General features: G+C 37.7%; 1 protein-coding gene and 1 pseudogene across 1 annotated transcript in view; one reads left to right on the forward strand and one right to left on the reverse strand.

Annotated features, from left to right (window-relative positions):
• ZCCHC10 (zinc finger CCHC-type containing 10) overlaps positions 1 to 10,425 on the reverse strand; it is a 14,858-nt gene extending 4,433 nt beyond the window's left edge. Inside the window, exons 1-2 of the mRNA XM_011362302.2 lie at positions 10,309 to 10,425; positions 1,198 to 1,359 (exon numbers count right to left, since the gene is read on the reverse strand). Of these exons, the coding sequence (XP_011360604.1) occupies positions 1,198 to 1,359; positions 10,309 to 10,349 (203 nt within the window). The 5' untranslated portion in view covers positions 10,350 to 10,425. The remainder of the gene's footprint in view (positions 1 to 1,197; positions 1,360 to 10,308) is intronic.
• On the forward strand, positions 9,502 to 9,620 carry LOC111741224 (annotated as a pseudogene).
• Positions 10,426 to 12,719: the final 2,294 nt, after the last annotated feature.

Consider the following 12,719-nt stretch of genomic DNA (forward strand, 5'->3'; position numbering starts at 1 on the left):
TACATAAAATATACTTTTAAATTGATAACTCAATTAGGTCCTCCTTCAATCTTGCTGGGAAAAAAAATTTGCAAAATAACTTCCTTCCAATAATTAGGGCCATTCACTTTATCAGTACAAATATCAGTATTTTGAAAAATCTCTGGCTTTTTATACATGAGGACAATACAAGGTAAGATTAGATAGGTGAGAGGTGTGTCTTCTTTAGTGAAATTAAAGAAGGGTTGTTTAGGAAACAGGATGTGAAAATAGAGAACCAGGAAGCACCTTCTCATACAGATTTATTTTTGGAAAAAGTGCATATTAATGTTGATGACCTAAAAACTGATTACTTATCTATTCCTGCGTAACCTTTAAAGAAACTTGAGGTCTACAAAGTGGAAGACTGCTGCCATGAAAGTCCAGATGTTTAAGATACTATTAGAGAGCACACAGTCCTGAAGACGCTGTGTGAACGCTAACATGAAGCATTAAGTTGACCTGGCACCTTCCTATTTAAGTCTCTCTGAAACATGTATACTTACTTATTTCACAGGAATTTAAAAGCTTTATTCAAAGGACACAAAAGGGTAAATAACAATTTTCCAGTTTCCTTCCTATCTAGCTCTCCTTCTAGAAAGGAACTATTATTATTGATCATTTTTATTTTCCAAAAACTTCCATTATTCCTTTTTTCTTTTTTTTTTTTTAACATAAATGATAGCATATTTTACATATTGTTCTCTACCTAGTCTCTGTACTTAATATAAGTATCTTGGACATTTCTCCTAGATATCTTTTCATATCAGCTCACATAATCTACCTCACAGTATTCTGTGGTCATGTCATTGGCAACTGAGGCAATAAAGCAAAATGATTAAGAATATGGCTTCTGAAGAAAGCTAACTGGTTTCACTTAACTTTTCTACTTACTAGCTGTATGACACTGAGCCAGTTATTGAACCCCTCCGTGCCTCAGTTTCTTTATATGTAAAATGGGGGTTAATAATAGTTTACCTTTATGGTATAGATATGACACTTAAATAAGCTAATACTTCTAAAGAGCTTAGTACAGTGCCTGGCATATACTAAGCTCTCATTAAACATTAGCTAGAATTATAATCTAAATCTGGATAACCACCATGAAACATTCAGGCCCTTAATAAATCCCATAAATATAAACAAAAATATTTCTTTGGGTACCCCATATAAACTTACCTTTGTTGTAATAATAATCTGTTTTCTTTTTCTTTTAAAGCTTTCTTTAGTTCTGCTGTTCTCGAAGGCCTATGTAGGTATTTTCTTTTTCCAGTGCATTCATAAGTCCAATGTCCAAATTCCAAGCATTTCTGACACCTTACATGTTGCTTATTTGCTTCACTAAAGAGCAAAAATTAGAATACAGGCCTTAAATTTTTCGCTTGACATTTTCTGCCATGAAAGACATAAACAATATAAAGTGAAAAAGATGTTTAAGGTCTACCTAAAAAATAAACATAATTTCACACTTTAATCTATTTATGTTAGATTTAATCACAAAGCAGTATAGTGAGTGGTTAAGAGCATGGACCTTGTTTGAGTTCAAACCTTCATCCTCAATTCTATGCCAGTAATGGCCAACTACGTAACTCAGACCAACTCTTTAGCTCAGAACTAGAAAGACAGTCACAACATTCTAAACGACCTGTTGAGTTAAGTCGACTCTTGCAGTGGGGTATTTGCCTAACTCAACAGGATCAGCATCACTTACAATAAGCTAGGAAGACAAATTTGTTTCCAGAGTTAGGACTCTGAGGGGCTACACCCTAAGAATAAACCAACCATTTATTGAGTGCAGCCCGGCTATTAGTCATCTAGGAGGCTAAGAAAACTCACAATCCCTAAAATTAGGTTAAGATGCAGCAAGCAAAGAAAAACTGATAAAAGAATTGGAAAGCAATAAAACTGTCATTTCTCATTGATGATGTATTATGTACACAGCAAATCCAAAAGAATCTACAGATAACATTTTAAAAATAATTAGTATTCATAAGTGAATTCAGCAAGGTTTTAGATTGGGGTCAGCAAACTGTCTGTAAAGGATCAGATAGTAAATATTTTAGGCTTTGCAGACCAAGAGGCAAAATTAAGGATATTATGTAGACACTTCTATAATAAGAGAACAAATTTCCACAAATATTTTATTAAGAAAAATATTTCACATAAAAGAGGTTTACTAATGAGAAGAATGAAATTCTTTTCTGGAGGATAACATTTCACTCAATTGAGGTTCAAAGTTGGTGTTCCCTGTCATCAAATTGATCATCTATATACATATGTAAATAACAATCTCTGCTTACAAGCCTACAAGAACAGGTAGCAGGCAGGATTCAGTTTGCCGAACTCTGTGTTAGATAAAAGGTCAACATGTAAAAATCGATTGTTTCTACAAAACTAAAACAGTTAATGAAATTTTAAAAGGTGCTATTTATAATAGCCTGAAAAATACCAAAAACCTAAAAATAAATTGAAGAAAATATGTGCAAGACTTTTATGCAGAAAACAAACATTACTGAGAGGAATTAGACATCCAAAGAAGTGAATAATAGAGGGATATACCATGTTCATAGACTGGAAGACTCAATGTTGTAAAAATATCCATACTTCCCAAACTGATCTATAGATTCAAAGTGATGCCAATAAAAATCTCGACAGGTTTTTGTTTGTTTGTTTGTTTTGGAACTTATCAAACTTATCCTAAAATGGAAATTCAAAAGGTCAAGAATAGCCAAAATACCCTTGTAAAGGAACAAATAAGGAAGACTTAGATTAAAAGACACTGACTTATGATAAAGCTATAATATTAATAATATGAGATTGGAGCAAAGATGTACAAATAAGCCAACAGAACAAAATAGAATGTCCAGAAGTAGACTAATGTACATATGAACACTTAATTTATGACAACCATGACATCAGAGAGCAGTGGTGGAAAGGACAGATTATGAATAGTATAGGAATAACTAGTTATGCATATGGAAAAGGCTTAACCTCTACTTTTCCCTATATGCACACATAAATCACAGACCTGGCCAAACAATAAAGGTTTTAAAAGATAGTATCTTAAAAAGTGACACATTTGAGTTAAGAATTCTTAAAAAACAAATCACAACACTAATCATGAAGAGAAAGATTGATAAATTATACTAAAATTTAAAATTAAGAATCTCATCAAAATGTACAAGAGAGTAAAAAGAGAAGCCCCAAAAATGGGAGAAGATTCTTGCAACATATATTACCATCTCCAGAGTACACAAAGAACTCTTACAAATCAATAAGAAAATGACAGATAACAGAAAAATAAGATGAAGTGGAAAATGGAAAGACAGTACAAAAATGGGATTGGAAAATACAAATTATCAACAAACATGAACAGGTGCTCATTACTAATGAAAGAAAAGCAAATTAAAACTCCAATGAGATAGCACTAGACACCCCCCAGAAAGACTAAAATTAAAAACTGGCAATCGCCAATGTTAGCAAGGATATGTAGCAAGAGTAACACTCATGGTTAGTCCCAGTGTAAACTGGTACAACCATTCTGAAAAAAAATTTACCATGGTTGAAGAGATGCATACTCTATGGTCCAGCAATTCCACCTGTAGGTATTTATGCAGTAGACATCCATGTGCAACTATACCAGATAACATGTGTAAGAACACTGCTTTCCTGTAGGGCATTTTAAAAATATTTGAAACAATCACAACCTTACAGAAAAGTTTTGATTTTAAAGAACTATTTTTCCTGAAACATTTGTAAATTGACAACCTAATGCCTCAGCAATCCAGAATATTTCACTGCATATTTCTATGAACTAGTACATTCTCTTACCAGACTTTGCATTGTAAAGTTACTTGTTGTCCATTTAAAACTTTTGGTGGTTTAAAATTACGTCCACAAATTATTTGATGCTCTTCACTTCAAGAGGTGGAGCCTAATTCTCCTCTCCCTGAATGTGTGGCTCAGAATTAGTGACTTGCTTCTAACTAATGGAATAAAGCAGAGTGATGAAGTGTGACTTCGAAGATCAGGTTAAGTAGCTGCCATGTCATGAAGATGCTCAATCAGCATCTAGGAAGGCCTACATGAGGAGGAACTGAAGCTTCCTGCCAGCAGCCCTGTGAATCAGCCATCCTGAAAGCAGACTGTCTGGTCCTGGTCAAGCCTTGAGATGACTGCATACCCTGCAACATCCTGACCACACCACACGGAAGAGGCTGAGTCAGACTCACTCAGCTAAGTGGCTCCTGAATTCCTGACCCACAGAAACTTTGAGATAATGTTTACTGTCAGAAGTCACTAAATTCTGGGGTACTCTGTTACATAACTGTAATCGAAAAGTAGTATAGTAATTCATAAATATATTTTGTTGGTTGGTACTTGACAACCCATAAATATCCTGCTCATTAAATTTTTAGATCATTTATGTATCTATCGCTATAAACTCATATTTTTTCTCTTTTATTCAATGAGTTATAATCAATTACCACAATTTTTTTGATGCTCAGATTGTCCTAGACTTGGTCAGTATGAAATCCCTTCAAGTGGATTCTGTGTTGTTTTGACATGGCTCCATCATTCTTTGAGCATAACCTTGCTTTCTGGTACAACAAAAAATTCCAGGTTCATCTTACACTTTCCCTGCCCTGCCCTGAAATCAGCCTGAGGGAGCCCTGATAATATTAAAAGTTAAGATTGGGGCACATGGATGCTCACTGTTATTGGGATATTGCTGCTCCCACATATGCTCAGTGGACAGAGGTAGGGAACACACACACATTTATATCTATAGTTACATATTTTGAAAACCATGAAATCATACCGATACCTTTAATTCCAATCCAAACCCTTCACAGGGTTTACTCCATTCTTTCCTTCCCCAGTGAGAAATCTAGATCCCATGATCCTGAATAGATTTACTCATTTTGTCACTTCTTTTCATATGAGCAATTGCCTATTGCTGCCACTGCTGCCCCCTCCTCCATACAGGTGTTCTCTTTACTCCACTTGGGATCTGATACTCTGTCCTTCGTTGTCCTCCCCCACTCCCATGCGGACATGCTTCTCACTCTGCTTGGGCTGACTCCCATTGCCAGGCCAGGTCCCCGCATGTGTACACATTTCTCTTTCTGCTTAGGCTCTTACACCCCCACCTAGTTCACCACTCCTCGCCTACTTTTATATTCTCCCCACTCAGGTGACAAACTTGTGCTGAATTGCCTCCATGTATGGACACTGCCCTCTTTCTGCTTGGGATCTGATACCTTGCACTGGACTGTTCCCCCACTGGATGTCCTACACACCCTGCTGACACTGCAGGCCAGTTCATGCTCCTCGTGGATGCCGCCCAACTTACCCCACTTTAGTGCTGACATTCCAATGCCAGGTCGATCCCCTGTATGGATGCCTGCCCTGCTCTGCACCACCTAAGGGCTTCAGGACCGACTTGTTCAAGAAGGGAAGAGGAAGAGGAAGAACTAAAAGAATATTCTTAACAGCATGCTTTGTAACATCCTCGAAATTGGAAATAACGTTAAAGTAGAGTAATTAATTTGTGGTATACAGAGACTAGTACTCCTATGAGAATCTAATGCCTGATGATCTGAGGTGGAGCTGAGGCGATGATGCTAGTGCTGGAGATTGCAGATACAGATGAAGCTTTGCTCGCTCACCTACTGCTCACTTCCTGCTGTGTGGCCTGGTTCCTACCAATCTGCAGCCCAGGGGTTGGGGAACCCTGGTATAGAATACAGTGGAATACTTCATAGTAATAAAAATGGACAAATTACAGCTTAATTTAATTTAGATGGATCTTAGATATAAACCAGGCTCAAAAGAATTCAAATTGTCTAATTTTGTATAAAGTTCAAAGATAGGTATAATTAAACTCTAATGCATTAAAATTAAAGTATAGTTAGATGGTAAATGTACAAAGAGAAGCAAGGAAGTAATTACTATAAATGTTAGAAGAGTGGTTATTAGCAAGGAGAGAGGAGGTTGTGATTGGGAAAGGGCCTTAGGGGCTTCTGGTATATTGAAATTGTTCTATATCTTGATTTTGGTGATGGTTATATGACTATATATATTTTTCAGAACTCATAGAACTGTACATTAAAAAGGATGAATTTTCCTCTATGTAAATTAAACCTCAACAACCCCAACTTTTGAAAAATGTCCATACCATCTGACCCAGAAATAATAAGATATATGTAAAAATTCAGTTTCATACATATTTATTACAGGAAGTATGATATGGTTTATAAGCATAAACCTAACTATCCAACAACAAAAGAAATGGCCAAAAAGTTATTGTACATCCATAAAGAACACTCTGAGGCCATTTAAAATATTTAAAATGGCCTGAAAGGTTATACACTAAAATGTAAACAATGACTGTATTTGGGGTAGGATTATAATACTTTTTTCCTTATCTATATTTTCTAACTTTTCTATAATGAACATGGATTGTGTGTAAAATCATAAAACAGATATTAAAAGATACTTTTAAAGGAACATATAACTAAGGGATACAGAAGAATTGTAAAGGCGTATAAGAGAAAAAACTGAAAGCCTCCTGCCCAAATGAACTGAGACCAGTGAAAGATATCAAGAACATCGAAAATTGTTTATGTTTCAGTTATACTTAAACCACGAAGAATCAAAAAAAGAAATAGGTTCACTATTTGGGGTAATAGGCAAATAGGCCACCAATACCACGTTATGGGCAAAGTGGACAAGCAGAATTATTTTTATTTTGCTTCGGTCTTAACTCAAACACAATGATAAGCAGAATGAAAAAAGTAAAAATTGAAGCTCAAGATTCTTGAGGAGTGGGTAACAGTGCCCTTATCCATTCTGAATGTGTTTAAGTCACATAGCCCATGTGATTGCTCCTGGACATACCAGAGATTTTCCAGGTGAGACTGTGGTACTGCAGCTGGTAATCTGAGGAACTCTGTCTGGCAAACAGGAGTGATGCTCAAAGACTGAAATTAGACAAATGCTGTTTTGATTTTCGAAGTGGGGAGGAGGGTAGATTTCACAAACTAGACCAATGAACTTGATATCCATTGCACGCAAAATTCTGGCTGGATTTATTAAATCCATTCAGGGGAAAAAAAAAAAAAAGCCAGGATTGCTAGATATCAAATCTTATTGCCTTTTGGGTATTTATATTTCAATAAGGCATCTTGGAAAGTCTCACAATATTCTTGTGAACAAAACAGAACAATCAGTTGATCAGTTGACTATGAGTACTGTTTAATGGGTTGGAATAAATTATATAGAGACAGGTATCCAGTGATGGCCTGCAGGGTTTGGTCCTCAGTTTGGTCTTGTTCAACATTTTTATAAATGACTTGGATGAAGACACAGATGTGCATATTTATCAAACTTGCAGTTGACACAAAGCTGAGAGGGATAGTTAATACAACGGGTTGACCGAATCAGGATCCAATAGGTCTTGACAGGCTGGAACTGTGTTGACTCTAACAAGATGAAATTTAACAAAGGTAAAAGTAAGTTTGACACTTTAGTCCAGAAAATCGATACAGGGGAAGCTTGACTTGATGGCAATTCAAATGGAAAACACTTAGGGGTTTTAACTGATTGAAACCACAGTTTAGGTCAAAAGCTGAGATGTTAGAAGGGAACAGGGTTTTTAGCTTGGTAAATATCATTTTTTCTTTTTAGCTTAATATAAACTTTTTGAGAGATTTGAAAAATGTAACAGGCTACTTCAAGAGGGTGAATACATCCTATTGGAGGTGTTCAATCCAAAGTTAGATGACTACCTTGGATGCTGAAGAGATAGTAGGGGAATCCAGGGAAAGGGTTATTGAAGAAATTATCCCAATAATGCCAAGATTCTACAATCTACTTAAATATGAAGATGACTACATGGAATTACAATTTACAAAGTGAAAATAATCTCATTTCAATTGATTTAAAGTTAAGTCCCTGAGAGATCTGCTACATGGGGAGTTCAGATTTAGGCTCTTTTTTTTCTTTTATATTCTTCCCATTCTCTATTATTCCAAAGACTTTTTAAAAGAAAGACAACAATACTTTCTTGCTTCTCATGACTAACTTAAAAACAATTTAAAACTTGTTATTATGGAAACAATATTTACTCTTTATAAATGAAATTAAACCTCTTTGATGACTACAAAATTAAAAGCAAAGGCTCCTTTTCTGCTCCCCACCCCCCAAATATTCCCCAAACTCTCCAGGACACCCCTAGCCTCTGAAGGCCCTCTTTCTCTGACTCCTTGGTGACTTACAGTCTGTATATCATGATAGCTTTTATTATAAACTATATGTGTTCTTCCCAACAAGACAAGAAGCTCCTCGAAGGAAAATTTGTTTTTTGCTTCTGTGTAGCTCATGTACCAAATACAGTCATACTGTAGAAAACAGAACATTTGTTTAACACTCTGATACTTCTGAAATAAGAAACAGCAATATTCTTTAGGTGTTAAAAGTCTTACTTTCACTTCATATTTAAAGTGGACATTGGCTGATTTTGCCAATCTATCATTCATTACCTCCTCTCACCTACCCCCCCCCCCGCCCCCGCTCCGCCCAGCTCATTATTGGTTAATAGAGATCCATTAGATTGCACTGGGAGAAGAATGAGATCTAAGTCAATCAGAGCTTCACAATCGCGCAGACACGGTTCAGGGTTGGGCATGTAATCCAATCTACACCAGTGAGATGACATTAACTTGAAGCTGAGAGGATATAAAGGGCCCTAGGTACTACAGTCATCTTGGGACCAAAGGAGAGAATGTTCCATACTATCCAAGTACGGAACCAAAGCAAAAGAACAAACCTGAGAGTTAGCATGCCTATTAAGTATTATGATCATTCCATTCTTGATCTCAGAACTGTCTGACTTGAAAGCCTTCTTCCTCCACCAAGCATACTAGGTACCCTGACTCCCTTAATCTTTACTCTTATACTCAAGAAACTCTTCTCATCCTGCATGAGACTGAGTGTGATGGAGGGCAGAGAATGAACAGGGCTCTTAGAATAAAAAATACAAATAAAAGATAAATATAAATATATATGCTAGCAGAATGCGAGTGATATAGATGTGCAAATGCTGACAGCATGAAATGCTGAGAGAATGAAAAAGTGGCAGACATTCACATGTGTAGGTTTGTAGAAGAAAAAAAGGCTTTACAAGGGGAATGTGAGATGACTCCTGCATTATCTGTCCATGGCAAACATCTTGTGCCACTCTCACTCATTCACCACAATGGCCATTTTTCAGTTCTTAAAGACTAACTAAGTTCTTTCCTGTCTCAAAGCAATTATGCTATTGTCTGGATGCTCAAATCCTCTTATGACTGGCTCCTTTCTCACACTTTCAATCTCTGTTCAACTGTCACCTCTTCAGAAATACCTTTCCAGTTCAACCAACCTAATCAGGGCCCTACTCTCTTTCCATCACCTATTTCCTTCAAAATTCATCTCACCGTCTACAGCCATGCCACCCTGAACACTCCCGATTTCGTCTGATCTCGGAAGCTAAGCAGGGTTGGGCCCAGTTAGTACCTGGATGGAAGACCACCAAGGAAGACCGGGGCTTGTAGGCGTATAAAAAAAAATTCTTATCACCGACTTCATTTACTTAAAATGTTTAATTTATCGACTCTCCCCACCGCTAGAATGTAAGCTCTCTGAAAGCACAGGTTGTCTTGAACACCTCTTTTTCTCTATACCCCAAATCTGGCACATATTGGTAGATAATGAATAAATTAATATTTGTTCAAGAAAATGAATGGCAGAAAGTAAGACAATAACTTGGGAGAAAGTTGGTGTCGTAGTCAGGCTATTCCTAGGGAAGGCGATAGGAAAGAGACAGGAAAAGCCAGCTCGGCTACAGGCTGCATACGTCGGCGAGAGTAGGGGGTCCGGATCAGGACTCCATGCTCCCCCCGGCCACGAGTGTGGTGGGCAGCTGGGTGGGGCAAAGGGGCAAAAACCAGCTAGTGACCAATTCCTGTGCGAACCCTACTCGGAAACAAAACTCGAGGCTCTTTTCATAACTCCTCTAGGTCCCGCCCCTTGGACCTTATGCAGCTAGCTGTCTTCCACGAAATCGCTGGCCGATAGGCACCAAACTTATTGCCCGGTCGGAGCCCGGAGCAGGCAACGCGTGAAAAAAACGGCCACCCTCTGCCGGTTCCCACTGAGGATCCGACGCCGGCCCCATAGCTCGGCGCCCGCTCACCCTTCGGCTGACGCGCGTCTCCCCGCCCCCCGACTGGGGCCCTCACTTACGCTTGTCTCCGGGCTATGAGCCGATGCATGGGAGTCGCCATCTTAACGCAGCTGAGGTTTGCCGCGCTGGGTTTTGGGAAACTCCTCGGAGGGGGCGGGGAGTTGGAACCAGAAGCTGACGCAGGCGTGGGCGGGGCTAGTTCTGCCTCTCCGGTTTCCTGGGCCACTTCTGGGGGAGACCGTGAAGTGTCTTTGGTGCGTGCCAGTGGAGTGAGGCCGTGTGGCCTAAACAGGGTTTTGAAGGATCAGTACTTGTACAGTTGACTCTTGAGCAACATGGGTTTGAACTGTGCGGGTCCACTCATACTACAGTTTTTTTCCCAGTACAGTTGGCCTTTCTTATCCACGGGCATCCAGCGGCTTCGCATTTGTGGATTCAACCAACCGCGGATCGAAAATACTGATTTTGATCTGCGGTTGGTTAAATCTGTGGATGTGAAACTCTAACTATAGAGTCAAAAGTTACACGTGAAATGAAAAAAGTTATACGTTGATTATTGACTGCGGGGGGTCTGGGCCACATCTTCAGGGGTCAACTGTATGCTACATAGGCAGGAAAGAACATTCTCTACAAGGGAAATATATATGTGCGTGTGTGTATATATATATGTATGTGTGTATATATGTAACTTAAATATATAGGTATAGTTATGGTTTTATATATGTATAGTTTTATATACATAAGTATAGTTATGTTATATATGTATAAGATATATATATACAGACACAGAATAAAACTGCAGTGTTCAGACATCTAGAATTCGTCTGGAAAACAATATAAAAAGGAGTGAGTTAAACAGGATTGGGATCATCAGTTGAAAGACTGTCTTTAGCAAACCATAAAATAAAAATATGTGTAATTACTTATACTTTTATGCATTTTATAGGGCTGTAGGACCAAATGATACTATATAAGCTGCTTTGTCAATAGGAAAGATTATACAAATATTAATTATTTTAGGATATTTTAGCATTTAGTGTCGGATCATGGAGATTTTGTTACTTTAAATCTGCATTCTTAGGTTTTGAAATGTATATGTATGTTTCTGGGTCCCTGTTCATTTTTTAACATATAAAATGTATTAGGAACTGAGGATAAAGCTTTGAACAAATACAGTCCTTGTATACTTGGAATTTTCTGCAGACAATAAACAAAGGCAATATCCAATGAGCATAAGTACTCTAAAAAATAATTGAGTGTAAGGGGGTGAAAAGTGATTTAGCATTGAGAGATTGAGGTGAGTCATGTGACCTTTGAGTACATCTTGTTCTTAAAAAAATATGGAAGCTTACTATCTGTTCTGCTCTTAAGCTTGCTTGTTCATTCCTCAATGTACTGCAGACATCTTTTTCCACATTAGTATATACGGATCTGTGGGGTTAATTCAGAACATAGCCCCTCCACATACTCAGAAGACAGATGGCTGCTTGGTCAGCAGCCCTAAGGAAGGCAGTAAACAAAGGGCTCCCAGCAGGCCTGGAGCTCCAAGTACTTTTTCTGCTGCTCCCACAGACAGTATCTGCTCCTGTAACCAGCTCCTGTACTATAGCAGCACAGGCGGCTGCTCCCCCAGTGAGATAACCCCTCCCTCTGCCTGTGTGTATAAAACGTTGCTAGCTCTCTGCCAGCAGCAGCTTTTTCTGCAGCTCCGGTCAGCCGCCATCTATCTGAGTTCCCCTGACTCGTGAGTAATAAATGGCATGCCTTTCGTCCTTCTGGTGGTTTTTTCGGAAATCCAAAACCCAGGTGCAAGTTCCTGGCCTGGAGCTCCTGCGTTACAAGATCTAATTGATTCTTTTGATGTATTACATATATGAAATACATGGTCATTCCACAATTTATCCAACCAGTACCCTATTATTGTACAATTAGATCATTTACCACAAAGATGAGATGAATAGATGTTTAAGCACTCACCCATGTTTCTTTAAGATGACTTCCTAGAAGTGAAGTTGCTGGATCAAAGGATATGTACATTTTTAATTTTGATAGATATAGCCTAATGCCCTTTAGGTTGGTTGTACCCCAAACTGCTTCCTCACCAGACTTGAGAATAGTCAAATTTTAACTTTTGTCTATCTAATAAGCCAATATGATATATTATTGATGAGGTTAAGTACTTTCGTATGATCATGGAAGACTTTCATGAATTCTCTTTTCAAATCTCTGTCTATTTTTTCTATTGGATTTTTATCGTTTTAATATTGACTTGTAAAATCTTTTAATATTTTTTTACATATGAACCCTGTTTTATACTTTACAAATATTTTTCCCATTCTGTCTGTTGTCTTTTAACTTTATGATCATTTACCTTACACAGAGGTATTAATTGTTATATAGGCATTTTATACAATCTTTTTCTTTATGGATTTCTAGATTTGGCTAATACTTAGAATGGCCTATGTCTCAA

This window comes from Pteropus vampyrus, unplaced genomic scaffold (assembly GCF_000151845.1).
Source record: "Pteropus vampyrus isolate Shadow unplaced genomic scaffold, Pvam_2.0 Scaffold74, whole genome shotgun sequence".
Classification (NCBI taxonomy): Eukaryota; Metazoa; Chordata; class Mammalia; order Chiroptera; family Pteropodidae; genus Pteropus; species Pteropus vampyrus.